The 17,735-nt window shown below is 34.0% G+C and overlaps 1 protein-coding gene across 1 annotated transcript in view; it reads left to right on the top strand.

Moving 5' to 3' along the window:
- The window catches only part of LOC106102800, a 76,532-nt gene that overhangs the window by 19,888 nt on the left and 38,909 nt on the right, over positions 1-17,735 (top strand). Inside the window, exons 2-3 of the mRNA XM_013282384.1 lie at positions 1,612-1,772; positions 1,925-2,027. Coding sequence (XP_013137838.1) covers positions 1,612-1,772; positions 1,925-2,027 — 264 coding nt within the window. The remainder of the gene's footprint in view (positions 1-1,611; positions 1,773-1,924; positions 2,028-17,735) is intronic.

Below are 17,735 nucleotides of genomic sequence, written 5' to 3'. Positions count from 1 at the left end.
TCACGCCTGTCTTCTGTGTGGTCGTGGTATTACACCGGGCGTGCCGGCCCATTCGTGCTAAGATGTTAAAGCGGGCACTACCACTGTGTGGTAGTATATAATTCTAAATGGGAATCTAATTTAATTCTTTGCCTGTACTCCAAATTCAAATGAATTCGAAATTCGAAAGTAAAACAATTGTCTTGTTAAAACAAAACAATCGGCACTCAACCGCACTCGATTCTTTAACGTTTGGACAAAACAATTGAGTGTTGGAGTTAATTACTGGCCTTTTGTCTCTGTTCGTATTGTTTCAAAGCTGGATTTTATGTTGTCTTATTAAATACTCATTGTTTGTATTTTATAGTGAAATTTGCGTTTTTATCGTAATATAACATTTCTATTTGCAGTTATATGTGAAATTGGTTGCTAAAACATTTTTTATTAAAAACTTATTGTGTTCACAAGTCTACATCTAAATTACATATATTTAATTCTATTTCTAAGAACCTATTTAGTGTTAATATGTAACCGTGATTTTCCACTGCCATGTGGCTTGAGTTGTAATGACGTCAATAAAAACCGACACTAACAATTTGACATTGCACATTACTAGATACAAGTGTAAAGTACTGAGGGAAATGGTGTGCGATGACGTCACAGAAAATTGAATAGCGTCGAATGTCGTTCCGGTAAAAGTCATCGCGTAACAAGCGAGCGTAACACAGTCTGATGAAAATGGTAAAGCTTCAGTAACGAGCGGAGCGGTAGCGTTTTTTGTAAACCAATTTTTTTAATGGCTCTTTTAGGCGTAAATGGGAAAGAAGAACAAAGAAAGGAGTAAGGAAGAATCTAGTTCTTTATTATGTACATAATAACACCATTTCTGACAGATTTAATTATTATGTCTTAAATGTAAAATTAAAAATTGAACTTACTGCAACTCAGTGTGTTTTATTACTCGGGGAGCCCTTATTGAAGAAAAAGAATCTTTACTAAGATACGGCTTAAGGAGAACTTAACGACTTTTCGTTTAGCTAATAATATGAAATAGATTATATTTTAGAAAAGCGGTCGCCCGCATCTTAGTCAGAGTAAAGAAAAATTTAGCCTATGATATTACTGCGTGCAACAGATACTTTCTCGTCAAAGTTCCGACAAAATCTGGCCCTCCTTTTTTGAGACTATTATGTAAACCTTCCCGCTATCCGCTCCGCCTATCATTGTAGCCCAGCACTATGCTTGCTGTGAAGCGTAGCCGAGTGCACTCGCAGCACTCTCATGCAAATTATATTTGATTTTGTTTGTTTCACTCTTACTTGCTATGTTAAAATATTCCACGTTTTTCTAGTTGTTTTAGTAAATTTCTCGCTTTTGAAAATAACTGTCACATCTTTGCGGGAAATGTATGCGTTTCATTACGATGTTTTGAATTACAAATATATAGTTAGAACGTAGAAAATTTATATTATGAAAAGACGACAAAATGGAGTTCTAATTCAATATGAAGACTAATAGAGATGTAGTCGTACCGTACCCGTACCGAGCTGTACCCGAACTCGTACCTGTCCTGTCCAAAGCACTTCAGTCATGGTACAACTAGAGTTGTCTACAATCCATTGTCTTTTCCAGTGTCATCACTGCCGAGTCCAACAACAGAGGATGATGACGACGATGACGACACGACGCCGCAGAGCCGCGCTGACGCCGACGATGATGGCCGTGTCTACAAGAACCCGCGTAACTCACCTTCCGCTGACTGCCCTCGTGATGAAGAACAGGCTACCTTACTTGTAAGCATATATTTTTTAGTAAAACTAGCTTTAGCGTGCGACTCTATCCGCGTGGAATTAATAAAAATGATTAGCCTTTCCACATCTATGCCAAATTACAACACATATTTCCTTAACTTCGTTGTCAAAAGGGAATTATATTTTTGTTGCAGGGTCAGAAATGTCTACGCAAGTGTTCGTCCGACGAAGACTGTAAAAGCAAGAAGAAGAAATGCCTCTGCGATGGAGCTTGTGGGATGTCTTGTATCAAACCAGGTTAGTGGGTAATCACATCACTATTGTTAATAAATCGGCGCAACACTAGATCATCGACAAACACGTCCCTTCTCTATGACATATGTCAATGTCATTCAGACGTATTAGAATATCGCGCCATTTTGATGGGAGTTAGTGGTTTTAGTGTTGAACTAAAGTGAATCTCACATTGACATTACTTCAATGATGGTCTTTGACGTTATTTTAAGAGCATATATTTTCTACATGTTTACTTACTTTTAGCTTATTTCGCTGATATTATGTAGAAAGGGCTCTAAGTGCGGGCGCACACCTTTGACTAAACTATCGCAAAATTAAAAATCGAGTAGTGGGCGCACCTCCATATAAGCTCATAGTCAAAGCGAGAATAAACAGCTGAGCGATAGTAGTCAAAGGTGTGCGCGCACTGTAACCTCCATATTCAAGGCGTTTTGAAGGCTTATCAAAAAATATAGGTTCTTAATGTAGGTTAGTTAGTGTTTATCCTCTATCTATAGATTATTTTAAAAAGCATAACATGTATACATACATTAATATAATTAAGCGCCAATAGCCTAATGGTTTGGGGTACGGACTACGGATCTTAAAGTCGAGGGTTCGAATCCCACCATTCGACTGTCGTGAACCATATCCTAGCACAAGCCTAGCTTTGTTGAAATGGTTAAAGGAAAAATTAGTAAATTAACAAAAATTTACTAATATTTTTATATAAAAAAAATATTTCGAATAAATAAATTAATTCCGAACATCAAAGTTAATATAATTAAAACTTATGTATTTACCAGTAATTGGTATGTGCTGCACTCGAGTTGTGAATTTGACGACTACGAATAATTAAATAATTGCAGATAACTAAAACCATAGTGAATTAATGACAATAACACAATAGCTTCTAAAGTATAACTAATGTATATACTAGCTAGTTACTAGCTATTGCTCGCGACTTCGCCCTCGTAAAATTAAAAATTATAGCATATTTTACTCACTGATAACGTAGCTTTGTAATGGTGTAAGAAATTTTGAATTCATTCCAGTAGTTTTTGAGTTATTTCAATATGTACAAAAACTAGCTGTTGCTCGAGGCTTCGCCCGCGTAAAATTAAAAAATAATAATAATAAAAACATAGCTTATGTTACTCAAAGATAAATCACGTTTTTAACAGTGGAAGAATTTTTAAAAAAGGTCCAGTAGTTTTTGAGTTATTTCAAAATATATAAAAATACAAATCGTTCCTCTGTATAGTATTAGTACAGATATGTTCCAGTAATTTCTAGTAATAGTAGAGTGGTATGGGCATGTTATGATAAGGGATGAATCGCATGTAACAAGACGAACGTTAGTTATAAATGTGGTACCGGTAGAGGTAGACATAGAAAGAGATGGATGGATTACGAAATAAGAAATAATTTATTGAAAAACAAGAAATTAACAATTACAATAACAATTATACCAACTAAAAGATAATTACAAATTTTAGTTAATATGATTAATCTGGTGATGCCTTCACTAGGCAATGCTTGTATCGTGGGCATCGAAAACAGCAGAAAACATCATTCATACATTAATTACTAAACACCTACGCTTGATTGCGTGAAAGGTGACATGATGAAGGGAGTGATGACTGAGATGACATATGATAGTTATGTGGAGGACGAAAACCCGGTGATGATGATGTTTTAGTAATTTATTACTGATCATTAACATGTCATATATGTATGTAGAAAGTACGTATTGTAATTTCCCATGTATTTAATGGCGTACGATGCACCCGAGCGATTATTGCCTAACAATAATTACGTAACGCGATGCACATTGGTAAAGCGCATTGTATACATAATGCGATAGCAATGCTATAGATATTAAAAATAAAAATAAATAAAACAACATAGAATAGTAATCAACATTACAATGCAATAAGAAATAATATAAAACAAAGTAATTAAATAAAGAATAATAGAAATGCAATTAAAACACATAACAAATATTTGAGCATTGCAATGCTGACCTGACAAGCTATACAAGTAAATGAGAACTGAGAGAAGCGAGAAAACTTTTGATTGAAAAAAAAAACAAAAACATATAGACGAATTGAGTACCTCCTTCTTTTGGAAAGTCGGTCAAAAATAAGAGTTAACATGTGGCTCCGATGTTCAAGTCCATAAAACCTTTACAAATGAAAAATAAAAGCCTCTATAAGACAGTCATGATCCTCAGATGTTTACGTGTTTACGTCTATCAATGATCTTATTTAGATATACTTTTATAAGTAACTAGCTGTTGCTTACGACTTCGGCCTCGTGACATAAAATAAAATAAAAAGTATAGCCTGTGTTACTTAATGCTAAAGTAGCTTTTTAATGGTAAAAGAATTTTAGCATTCGGCTCAGTAGTTTTTGAGTTATATCAATAGGTACAAAAATACAAATCTTTCCTCTTTAAAATTGCACTAGTTTTCGCCCGCGACTCTGTTTGCGTGGTATTAAAAAAAGTAAATAGCCTATGTGTTCTTCCAGACTATGCTCTATGTCTGTGCCAAATTTCATCTAGATCCGTTAAGCCGTTTAAGCTACAAACTCTAACAAACATCCATCCATCTAAACTTTGACATTTATAATATTAGTAAGATGGATTAATCATATTTTATTATTTACTTTTGCTACATTACAAACTATTTAACGTCCAATATTCGGCTGATTTTAAAGTATTACATTGCCTTATTTTTTTACCTAAAATTATCGCTTCAGATGTACAACAAGCCTTATACTCGCGATTCATGCGTCAATGCACTTCATAGCTTTCGTTTTCTCATACTGTGATGACACTTTTTATGTGTGGCATTAGTCGAGTATAACACTTTCCGATTCGAAATTGAATATCATACTAGTCATTTGAAGGGCGACGACAGCCTACTGAGGCTGTATTTAAGACTAGCTGTTCCCGTGCGGCTTCACCCACATGAAAATTATAAAAAAATTATTTGCAAATGTCAAAATACTATAATAATTACCTTTTGACAATATTGCTTCTTGATGTTGGCATCTCTTATCGTATGATCTCTTTTCCACATTAGGGTTTTTATCCAAAATATTTACCCCCTAAGTTTAATGACGTGAAAATATATAGCCTAAATCGTGACGCAAGTGTAAGGCTTTTTGTTTAAAAAAGAATTATTCAAAAATATGCTGTGATTGTTGACATCTTAGGCAACAAAGAATATGTGTTTACGCTTTGTTATAATAGTATAGATAGATTATAGTAAAATCATCTTGTTTATTTTTATTTCATAGGTAAAATTTAAAATCTGTCTAGTAGTTTTTGAGTTCTCTATAAGGTATTGGAAGCCTTTTAAAATTCCGTTATAATTTACGTGTTTACATTATTTTTTTATTATCCTGAGACGAGGGGTAGTTGCTCCACAACTTATCAGGCTTCCATATTGGGCAGTCTTTTAGTGTACATTACAAATACCATGTTTGTTTAGAAATCCGCACTAAGGGAAGTCTAACAAACATTAAATTAGAAGTGCAGTTGATGAGTTAATAACATAATATGTTTTTTTAATTTTTTTTAAATATGTAAAAGATAAAATTCTTATACGTTTCCAATAATAATATCGTAAAAATATATTTCATTTCAATCTGCAGATAAAATTTTATTAATTCCTTTCAGTATTCACATCACGTATGCTCATTATCGTGACTCGTAGTTTGGTTTCACTGTCAATATATATATAAAAAGCATAATTGTCTCTTTCTTATACTGTGTGAATAACAGAGACAGCATATAGTATTTGTATTTTACCCAGAGTTTATGAAGACGTGTTTCTTTTGTTTTTGTTACTCTTTCTATCGTCTTTCTGTATAGCTGTTCGTTGATTTATAACACGCATTGTTAATGAAAATCTTACTAATATCTTGTGTTTGGTTTCCTTTAGTCTGTACTAGTTATCGCCCGCGACTCCGTCCGCGTTGTATTGGAATAAACAAAAGTGAATAGCCTATGTGTTCTTCCAGACTATATTCTACATCTGTGCCAAATTTCATCGAAATCCGTTTAGCCGTTTAGGCTACAAACTCAAACAAACATCCATCCATCCAAACTTTCATATTTATAATATTAGCAAGATAAGATTGATAGACTTAGGCGCACACCTTTCATTAAAATATCGCAAACTGTTAGGCGATTGTCGATTGTTTCGTAGCCTCAATTGTTTACACAACTAAAAATCGAGTAGTGTGAGCACCATATAGTTCATAGCAATCAAAGCGGGACTAAACAGTTGTGCGATAGTTTAGTTTCAAGTGGCACGCTTTAACAATTTCCTGTGAAAATACATGTAAACTCAGGAGTTATTATCATATTTTTTTGTTATTTACTGTTGAGTGTCACTTCGTAATGGATTTTAATATTAAATGAACCGTCTGAGCACTCTGTTACTAAATATTTTAGTGTTGTCTTTGTCACCTACAAATGTCACGGTCAGTGTGATAATTCAGACATTAATCAAAATATCCAGTGAAAACCATGATTTAGCTATAATTAGAAGCTAAATTGGAAAGGAAAAATATGAACATTTTCTATCTTATAGGCATATTCTACGCATAGTTAATTATTTTATTACTAGTTTTAGCCCGCGACTCCGTCCGTGTTTAATTAAAATAGCTAAAGTAAGTAGCCTATATGTTCTTCCAGACTATCCTGTACATCTATACTATTATAAAAAAGGCGTAAACACACTTCTTTGTTGGCCAAGATGTCAGCAATTACAGCATATTTTTGAGTAATTCCTTCTTAGATAGAGAGCCCTACACTTACGCCACGCTTTAGGCTGTATATCACGCCATTAAACTTAGGTGGTAAATATTGTGGATAGAAACCTTAATGTGGGAAAGAGACCATAAGTTGCTGCCAACATCAAGGAAGCAATTGTCATTTGTTCGTTTGAATTATGACATTTCATGCGGATGAAGCCGCACTGGAACAGCCAGTCTATGCCTAATTTCATCGACATCTGTTCCGCCGTTTAGGCTATAAACTCTAACAAAAATCGATGTATCTAAACTTTAACATTTATCATATTAGTAAGAATTAAAATTGAATGATGTGATCCATTTTATTTGTTACCGTAAAATCGAAACGTGAGTAAAAAAAATAACCAATTAATCTTTCACCGTAATATAGACGAAATATAAAAAAACATTTTTCCTATTTCAATTTCTTCGCAACGTTATATTTAGAGAAAGGAATTAGGTCATAAACTATAACAAAGTATATTGTAATTAAATCCAATAGCCGTAAGCGTTGGGCTAAGTCGTATTCCCGAGGGAAGTACCGTACGTAATTAGGTGGAAAATTCTTTGTTAACTATTACTATGAAATATACTAGCTTTCGTCCACAACTCCGTTCACGCGCAATTTAAAACTAAGTCTATACGTTCTTTCAGATTATCCTCTACATACATACCAAGTTTCATCGAGATCCGTTCAGCAGTTCAGGCTACAAACTAACAACAAACATCCATCTAAACTTTCGCATTTATAATATTAGTAAGATTTGTTAAGAAAGAGTTTGTAAAGTACAAAAATCCTTTGTCTTACGAATTGAAACAAATGATTACTTCTTTCAACGACGAAAAAACAATGAGAATTTGATTAGCGAAATTAATATCTTGAAGGATTTTTAAATTGGTGTTATAATTAGAGCGCTACACACTTTTGACCACACTATCGCACAATTATTTAGTCTCGTCTTTTCTATGAGTTAATATGGTGCGTACACTACTCGTTGTTCAGTTATGCAACTAAACAGTTGAGGCTGCGAAACAATCGACAAGCGCACAACAGTTGTGCGCTCGCTCTTAAAAAGATACTGAGCAATCCGTGAATAGAGTCATTTAACTACAAAAGGAGTTTAAAAATATCTATACTATTATAATAAAGCGTAAACACACTTCTTTGTTGCCTAAGATGTCAGCAATTACAGTATGTTTTTGAATAATTTTTTCTTTAATAAAAAGCCTTAAACTTGCGTCACGCTTTAGGCTATATATTTAAACTTAGGGGGTAACTATTTTGGATAAAAACTAATATGGGGAAAGAGACCATAGTTGCTGCCAACATCAAGGAAGCAAGGTTGTCATCATATCTTGTCATTTTGACATTTGTAATTGATAATTTGACAAACGTAAACAATAAAATTAAAGTTTCACAATTTTATGCGGATGAAGTCGCACGGGAACAGCTAGTACTTTTATACCATTCGCATCCAAAGTCCACCGCACTGTATTCAAAAGTGTCATTTATTTTTCTAAAAATAAACCATTTTTCACGCTGAAAATGTGCACGTCGAGAAATGTAAGAACAAAAAGCTTTAATGAAAACGTGGTGGAGTCTTCAAAATACAGAAGTGGAGTGGGCCGCGGCCACTTGACCTTGTTCCGTCAAAGCTACTTGTACATACATTTTTGACGCTGAATGTAAGCCATTAAGGTATTCCCTTAGCGTGGACTTATTAAGAGACTAGCTGTTCGCGTGCGGCTTCATCCACATAAAATTATTAATTTATTGTTTGCATTTATGAAACTCTCAATTACAAATGTCAAAATGACATGACATGATGACAACCTTGCTACCTTGATGTTGGCAGCAACTTATGGTCTCTTTCCACGTTAGGGTTTTTATCAAAAAATATTTACCCCCTTAGTTTAATGGCGTGAAAATATATAGTCTAAAGTATGACGAAAGTGTAGGGCATTTTATTAATAAAAGAATTATTCAAAAATATGCTGTAATTGCTGAGATCTTAGGCAACAAAGACGTGTGTGTTTACGCTTTATTATAATAGTATAGTATAGAAAACAATTATATATTCATTAAGATATGCTGTGCATTATTAAAGTTAACACCAACTTAATATTAGTTCTAAAAAAAAGTTAACTGAAGAGTTTAGTGTATGGGTAACATTTCAACTGTCAGTTGACTTATTCAGTGAAAACGGTATAACTTATAAAAATATGTTTGTAAGCTTTGTAAGAGTATAATATAGTACCTTCGAGTATAATATCGCACAACGGATGTACGATTGTCGATTGTTGATTTTTTCGCAGTCTATTCAACCGTTTAGTTGCACAATTAAATAATGAGTAGTGTGCGCACCTCCTTATAGGAATCAAAGCGGGATTAAACAGTGTTGCGATAGTTTAGTCAAATGTTCTCTAACAATATAATAATGGCAAGTAATAACAGGACAATAAATATTAATTTTGTCTAGAAATTTGTGACGCTAACGTAACCTAAATTCTGATTAGAAAAGTCTATGCACATATGTTGGAATTTCGGTGCAGGCTCGGAAATGGAGGTCGGAATTCCGAGCAATTAGACCTGTGTATCGGGATTTGGTATTGAGTTTCGAAATTGCATTTCCTCGTATTTTGTAAGTTATGAAATGATTTATGATTTTCGAATTTAGTACCTTCGATATTTTAACGGAATATCAGTTGGCACAGAAAGTGTTAGCTTTGTTTTTATTTACTTAGAAACGTTGGTAATGCATTGGCACTAAACTTTGAACGACAAAAGATCAAGCCCGTTACATCGTTAAGGCTAGGCTAGGCCAATACTAGCTTATTAAGGGGATATTCATGTGATTTTTTCATTAACAACTTTAAAAGTATTCTTTGGTAATTATCACTTTAGTCAGGGGATATCTAAACAGTGAAGACGATATACTTACTAAGTGTTTCCTAAAAGCTACTTAAGGGATGATAGGTTAAAATGCAAGCATTACTTTTATTCACTTTAAGATGTTACACTTATAGTAAGAGCGTGCACATACTTTTGACTAAACACACCCTTGTGCGATTGTCGATTGTTTCGCAGCTAGTTCAATTATTTGTACAACTAGAAATTGAGTAGTATGGGTGGGTGGTGGTGGGTAGGGTGCGCCTAATTTTATTCTCTTTCCCTTTCCACCCTTCTCTTAAGAGGAAAAGATGGAAAGGAAAAGTGGATTTGATAGTGGAGGACGCATAGGAAGTGGAAATGTCCTCTTTATGTGCGTCTCCGACTCTGTTAATTAAGGGTAGGCAAAAAATCTGCAAATGCGGATGTTTCTGGGTAGCGGTTGCTTTTCATATCGGTGGTTTCGGTTGGCCGCTTGTTCGTTTGCCACCTTGTATTATAAATAAAAATCTCTAAGCTCATAGGAATCAAAGCGAGACTAAACAGTTATACGATAGTTTAGTCCAAGGTGTATTCGCGTTGTTAAAACGCGTTTTTAATAGCTATTTATATAACAAAGTTTTATAAATTTTAATGAAAAATTTTATGTTAAATTCCTAACAGTTATTCTCAGAGTTATTTCCGACCTTTTTAGATAGAATTTCATTTGAGAAACAATTTCCTCGACCGTCCACTTCATATAGAATTTGATCGCTTGAAGCTTTCTTTAAAACATAACTTGTATATAAAATGAAATTTAATTTTGTGTCAGTTTATGTATTATTTCCTACGTTCATTTATATGATAGTAAAGCCATTACGTTTATTTTGTACGAGCTGTCGCCCGCAAACTTCGTAGGCAAAGGTCTACCCGTTACGCCATTTTGACAGCGCGGAATTTTAAAAAAATGTAGCCTATAATATGCCCATCTATGTCAGCTACCCTTCAGTGAAAGTCCGATCGAAATCGGTACAGCCGTTTCGGATATTACTCGGAACAAACGCGGCTTGCCGACAGACAGACAAATTTTTTTTAAATGCGATTTTTTTTATCAGCAATGCAAATACATCATCGTCCCGAAATATGGATTTTCTCTTTTGATATTACAAACAGACACTCTAATTTTATTATATGTATAGATAAATAATCTAAAAATAATGTTTTCTTTTACTATAAGAGACTGCAATAAATGTAAGCTAACTTAAACTCAGAGTCTTGGGTTGGCCTTAGTTCATCAAAGATGGAGTCACAATTTCAAAGACCTGAGTAGACAAACTTGAAATTTGAAAGCGCCAAGTTTCTGTCCACATGCTAAAGTTCATTGGTATTCAATCCGAGAGAACTATTTAGGTTACTATATACAGCCTTCATCCGGTTGATTAAGTGCTGTTCGTAGCAAGTCTACGAAGTGCTACGACGTAGCATTAACTGGTACTACGGATTTTTTTACCTATATTTTCTAAAGTTCATATTCTACTATTAACACATATCTATATTAAATTTCTTTAAAATCTTTATATTAATTTTTTAAATCCACGGCAGTGAAAACCTATACTAACATATCATGTCCTAAATAATAGTTTTTGTTTTTTTAACTTTATAAACACTGCAGTTCATAATTCCCCCGGCTGTGGACACATCGGTATAGTTTATTGCTTCCACGTGAAATTGGATTTTCCTCAGTCAATTGGAAAAGCAATTTATTGGCCCGAGTTCAAAAGGATACAAATTATTTAATATACGGGAAAAATGATTTATTTTGTTAACGTATTTTCGGTTTTTCCTTGTAAATTTAATACGTATGGTAGAAGTAAAATTATTTCACGCTATTAAATTTAGGGGGTAAATAAATTAGAGAAAAACATTCATATGGAAAAGGGACCATAAACTACAAGCTGCCAACATAAAGGTTGTTAATTGTAAATATTTTAATTAGGTGTAATTAAACTTACATGATTTAAAAAAAATAATAAAAGGAAGCGATTATGGTAACGGTAATTTTGACATTTGCAATTGAGGTTTTGACAAATGTAAATAATAAAATAAAGTTTTTGTAATTTCATGCGGATGAAGACGCACGCGAACAGCTAGTATAAGAATGAATTACGTGCTAACAAAATGATACGTCCAATTCAAAGAATTGTAATAAGAAAGGGAAAGGATCAAAAGGTTTCCCAAGTTATGTCAATTTCGGGACTCGACGTTTGTCGTTCAGTGCAGAGTGCGCACGTTTTATATCTTAATATAGCTGAGAGGCTTTGAGAATTTCTTCATTGATTCTTAAAAGGACTTTTGTTGCTTGACATAGTTCAAATTGTTATAAAGAGCGTGAACACACTTGAAACTAAACTATCGCATAACTGTTTGATCTCGCTTTGATTCCTATGCTTATATGGAGGTTTGTACTCGACTTTTAGTTGTGCTAAAGTTGAATTGGCTGCGAAACAATCGACAATCGCAAAACAGTTGTACGATTGTTTTATCAAAGATGTGCGCCCGCTCTAAATGTCTAAAGAAACTGGGTCTAAGAAAATCACACTGAAATAATTTTTAACCAAAGTATGGCAAAAAAAAAAGTTATTTTGCCTTGTTTGCTATTGGAAATTAATGTTAAAATCATTTGAAATTCTTGTCATTTTATTATAACATTATAAATAAAAATTATCACGTAAAACAAAGTCATTTTTTGTCAGAGTACTTGGTATTTATATATCTTAATAATATTAAAAATGCGAAAGTTTAGGTGGATGAATGTTTGTTAGAGTTTGTAGCCTAAACGGCTGAACGGATCTCGTTGAAAGGCAAAGATGAGAATAGTCTGGAAGAACACATAGGCACACTTTTTTTTTATTCAAAGCTAGTATTTTCATATTTTGTGTTTGAATAAAATATAACGTGTTATATAAAACGCCTCTATACAGCTCTAAATTTAAAATTTCACTCTTGTGAAGGAACGCACCGGAGTCTGTGAGCGACGACCACTTGATCCCATTTCGCCTTAAGCTTTCGTGAAATTTTTAACTTGCTCAAGTTTAATACTTCGTTTGAAAATAATGTTAATATAAAAATTACGGATTATGGATGAGTTTGCAGCGTAAACTGCTGCACGGATCTCGATGAAATTTGGCATAGATGTAGAACACATAGAATACTTAGTTTTTTATTTTATTTTACGCGGACGGAGTCGTGGGCGAAAACTAGTAATATTATAAATCTTCATTCATATTTAGATGCCTGAACAAATAAATATGTCAATTTCATTGTCCTTTGTAGGTTAAAACCATGACACTTGAATTCTGAGGCGACATTCAATTCGGGTTTGTCCTCTGAATGTCATTGGTAAGGACCATCGAATTATTCCCTACCGTCACCCCACTTTGTCCCCACGTGAAGAAGACAGATGAGAATAAAAAGTTTCATTCGTCCCACCTTTTGCGACGAGGTGACAGTTGGATTTAATTCATTTCATAACGGTTCCATCTGTCACCTTATAGGTGGGACTAAAAGGTGGGACGGATGAAATTTTTTTCCTACGTGGGGACAGAGCAGAGTGACGGTTGGAAATAATCCGGACCATTGGTTTCTAGACGTGATAACGTTTTATACAACGCACGAAAGAGACATTGTCACGTTCCCAAGCGTGAGAGGGAGAGCGCAGAACAAGCGAAACACAATCAGCCTAATGTTGTGACGTCATCACAGATGTTCTTTTGTTTTTTTATTTATTTCATTACCCGATAATTGATTTACAGCGGGCGTAGACGTTTTACAGTTGTGCGATTGTCGATTATTTCGCAGCCAATTCAACTGTTTAGTTGCACAACTAAATATCGAGTAGTGCACTTCCATATCATAGGAATCAAAGAGACTGAACAGTTGTGCGATTTCAGATGCGCACGCTCTCATTCACATATAAAAATATATTTTTATAATGTAAGAGTTATTTATTCAAAAACATATGCAATTTATATGGCTTTAACTGTAATTCAGTCGACTGAACATCCATCACTTTTGCGTCGGGTTGTGCTCGATGACTCGGAATAAATTTATAGGCAATTTCACGTGATATACTGGATTTTTAGGAATAACTGTGAAATGTTATTATTACACTAACAGCCCAATACTCAAAAGAATCTCAAACACTCGCTTCATAAAAGACAAGTAACAAGGTATAACCAATAAGTCGCTTTTAAATGTGAAAAAAACAGGGGTCAGTTATGCATTACTTGCTTACTTCGCTGTTCGAAAGTGTTGGCTTATGAAAGAGAACGCCAGCGCCATCTGTCATCCACCATCTCCTGCTTATCGTCGGCTTAGTACAAGACAAATTATTTTTTTTATATCATCATATACAAAGTTATTTCCGAAAATAGAATACTGCAATTTTCCGTGATTGTACAAACAATTGCGATACATTGTTACGATTTACGTACTCACAGTACGTGCAGGGTATGTGAAATAAACTGAAAAGTAGCCATTTTGTTAAATCTTTGTACAGATTGTGCTTTTTCGTTAGTCTGGGTTTACACAGATTACGTGTTCAAAATCTTTTTTATCTCTACTTCTTAAGTCTGTGTTCTTTCAAATAGAGAGAACTTACATCTATCCAAAACTTCGTATTTATAACATTAGTAACTAGCTTAGTAATAAAAAAAAAACAAAAACAAGTACCCTATATGTTCTTTTATACTATGCTCTACATCTATCCGTTCAGCCGTTTAGGCTACAAACTGTAAAAAAACATCCATCCACTCATCTAAACTTTCGCATTTATAATATTAGTAAGATAAGATTAGGCCGATGCGTTGTAATTTAATTTTTTAACTATTAAATATTAGTTAACATTATAATTTAACTTCTTTTATTAAATACTAGCTTTCGTCCGCAACTCCGTCTGCGTGGAATAAAAAAAACAAAAGTTTATAGCCTTTGTGTTCTTCCAGACTATCCTCTACATCTATACCAAATTTCTTCGAAATCCGTTCAGCAATTTTGACTACAAACTAACAAACATCAATCTAAACTTTCGCATTTATAATATTAGTATGATTTTCGTAAAACTTGCAGTGTCCGATAAAGTAAACCACAAGCTCTTTGGTATATCCCAGTAATTTAAGATAGGGGGAGCTTGGGAGGTTATCCGCAACGATTTATGTTCTCCTGGTACAATGGCTTTACAAGGATTTCATTACGCGACACTTTTTCACTACCACAGGCTATTAATTTTCCTTTCAGATAAACTACAAAATATCTGCTTTAATTTATAAATAGAAGGATTAATTTTTTATATGAATATAAAGATAAAAATTATCAATTTTTAGAAAAAAAATCGAGAGAGTGACGAACGAGGAGGTTCTGCGACGAGTCCACCAAAAAAGGGAACTTTTGCAGACCATCAAGATGAGTAAGTAGAAGATAGTAAAAGTATCGTATCTCGGCCACGTGCTCAGGCATGACAGATATGATCTCCTCCAACTCATCTTGATGGGAAAAGTTGCCGGCAAAAGGAGTGTTGGTTGTCGTAAGAAATCGTGATTACGCAACATCCGAGAGTGGACAGGAATTGCGAGTGCCGCCCAACTGTTTCGCCTCGCAAGAGACAAGGTCAAATTTGGAGAACTGATCGCCAACCTTCGCTAGTCGGAGAGGCACTTTAAGAAGAAGAAGAAGAAAAAATCAGCATCGTATTTTGTAGCGATAACTAAATCCACTTAACGCTTTTTTTAAATAAGATTATTATCTTTTATATCAAGAATAAATAAAAGTAAAATTCGAATCACTGCTAAAAAGGAGGGTGTTTCCCGTTGGACCGTTCAACTTATCTATCAATCAAAATAGACAAATCCCAGTAGGCGGATCGTTTCTTTGAATTTACTTGCCCAATAAGCCGATCGGTCCAACGGAAAACAACTGAGATGGGTAGGAAATATATTGAATGTATCCGAAGAAAGTATGGATGGATTGTGTGAAAGAGGATATGCTTAAGAAAGGATTATAGTATTCAGATATGACGGCTGATAGAGATGTATGTAAGAGCACATACTGTGCCGACTCGTAAGGGATAAGGGCAGGTTGATGATGTATCCCAAGAGGAGTCGATCTAAATCAATAGCTATTGGTAAATAGTTGTGTTTAAAAGTAATTAGTATTCTGTAGGAAGCCAGCTGTGCCTTCCATGAATATTATAGTTTCTAAAGCCTTTGTCCTTTTAACACGGTCTGTCTACCCGGGTTAAGTTGTACTATAAAGGTTAAGTAATGGAATCTATATGGGGTCAATTTTCAATGTAAATATATTTTAGAGGGTTTAATTTTTTTTTTCAATTCAAATATCGTATCGTAGTTTTTATGTCAAAAAGGACTTCTTTAAGTAGATGTTTTGTACCATCTTAAAAATGTATATCCTCGATTTGTATGATTATTAACAACTAGCTGTTGCTCGCGACTTCGTCTACGTAAATTAAAAATTATTAAAAATTATAGCCTATGTTATTACAACGGAATTTTTAACAGTTAAAGATTTTTTTTAATCAGCCCTGTAGTTTTTGAGATATTTCAATACGTATAAACATACAAATCTTTCCACCTTAAAATATTAACTTTATTAAGATTTTATATTTAATGGTTATTTAATACATTTGAAACTAAATCGGTTTTAAATTTGACTTTGCAAACGACAATACCGGTTAGAGTCTTCGTAATTTCCAATATAAATTTTATCCGGATATCCGGCGAGTAATGCAATGGATTTCACCCAGGTCGAATGCAATCTTGGAGCCGGTCCAAAATTACGTCCACTATAAAGTTAAGTGTGGTGACCGGAATGCTTAAATTTAAAAGATTGTCTTGTATTACTAACATTATAAATGCGAAATTTTAAATGGATGAATGTCTGTTAGAGTTTGTAGCCTAAACCGCCGAAGGCATCTCGTTGAAAGGCATAGATGTTGAGAATCTGGAAGGGGAAGGAGAGTCTGGAAGAACACATAGGCTATTTGCTTTGTTTTTATTTAATTCTGGGTACGGAGTCACGGGCGAAAGCTAGTGAAGTAAAAGGGGAAAAGATTGTATTTTATGAATAAACTCAATACGTACTGCATTTCACCATTTATGCTATATTTTTACGAAGCTATATTTAAAGCTGTTTTAATTAATAATTCTAAGTGTAATTACCTCTTTTCAACTATATTATCTTCTTTCAATTATTAAGAATTCCTATGGCATTTTTACATCTAAATCTGAATATTATTTTCATCATTTCAAGGTTGAAAACAACGCCATCTAGTTACTTTTATAACAAAATAAATAACAAGAAAAACTTATAATTTACTCGCTTTCGCCCGCGACTCCGTCAGCGTGTCATTAAAAAAGTTAGTAGCCTATGTGTTCTTCCAGGCTATCCTGTATTTATACCAAATTTCTTAGAGATCCTTTCAGCCGTTTAGGCTACAAACTCTAACAAACACCCATCTATCCATCTGAACTTATAAGAAAAAACAATATTTAACATAGAATTAACAGTCACTATTATAGGAGAGTTTATTTGAAGTAAAATATACTACATAACGAATAATTTCTAGTTGTTGGTATGCATGAGTATGGGAAGGGATTACGTCGCGTCGGTTACGAACTGGAGCAGTGAAGAATCGCGTCGAAGATATCGTAAAGTGTTTTATATTCAAGTCTTGAAGAACGATAGAATGCTTTAGAGATATGACAAGACGTAGCCGGATCGTATTCTTGATACTTCGAAGTATTAAACTTTGTACCAAATGTAACAAAAAACTAATACGAGACGCGAGTTGTTTCTCTTTTGTTGACCGACTTCACAAAGGACTCAATTCTTCTGGATATTTTTTTATGTGTGTTACGGCATAACTCCGCCGCTAGTGGACCGATTTTTTTGACCGACTTCCCAAAAGAAGGAGGTACTCAATTCGTCTGTATGTGTTTTTTTTTATGTGTGTGTTACGGCATAACTCCGCCGCT

The sequence above is a fragment of the Papilio polytes genome, unplaced genomic scaffold, assembly GCF_000836215.1.
Source record: "Papilio polytes unplaced genomic scaffold, Ppol_1.0 DF823901.1, whole genome shotgun sequence".
In the NCBI taxonomy this organism is placed as follows: Eukaryota; Metazoa; Arthropoda; class Insecta; order Lepidoptera; family Papilionidae; genus Papilio; species Papilio polytes.
Note: the sequence above shows the minus strand (reverse complement) of the source record. Positions and strands in the feature narration are given on the sequence as shown.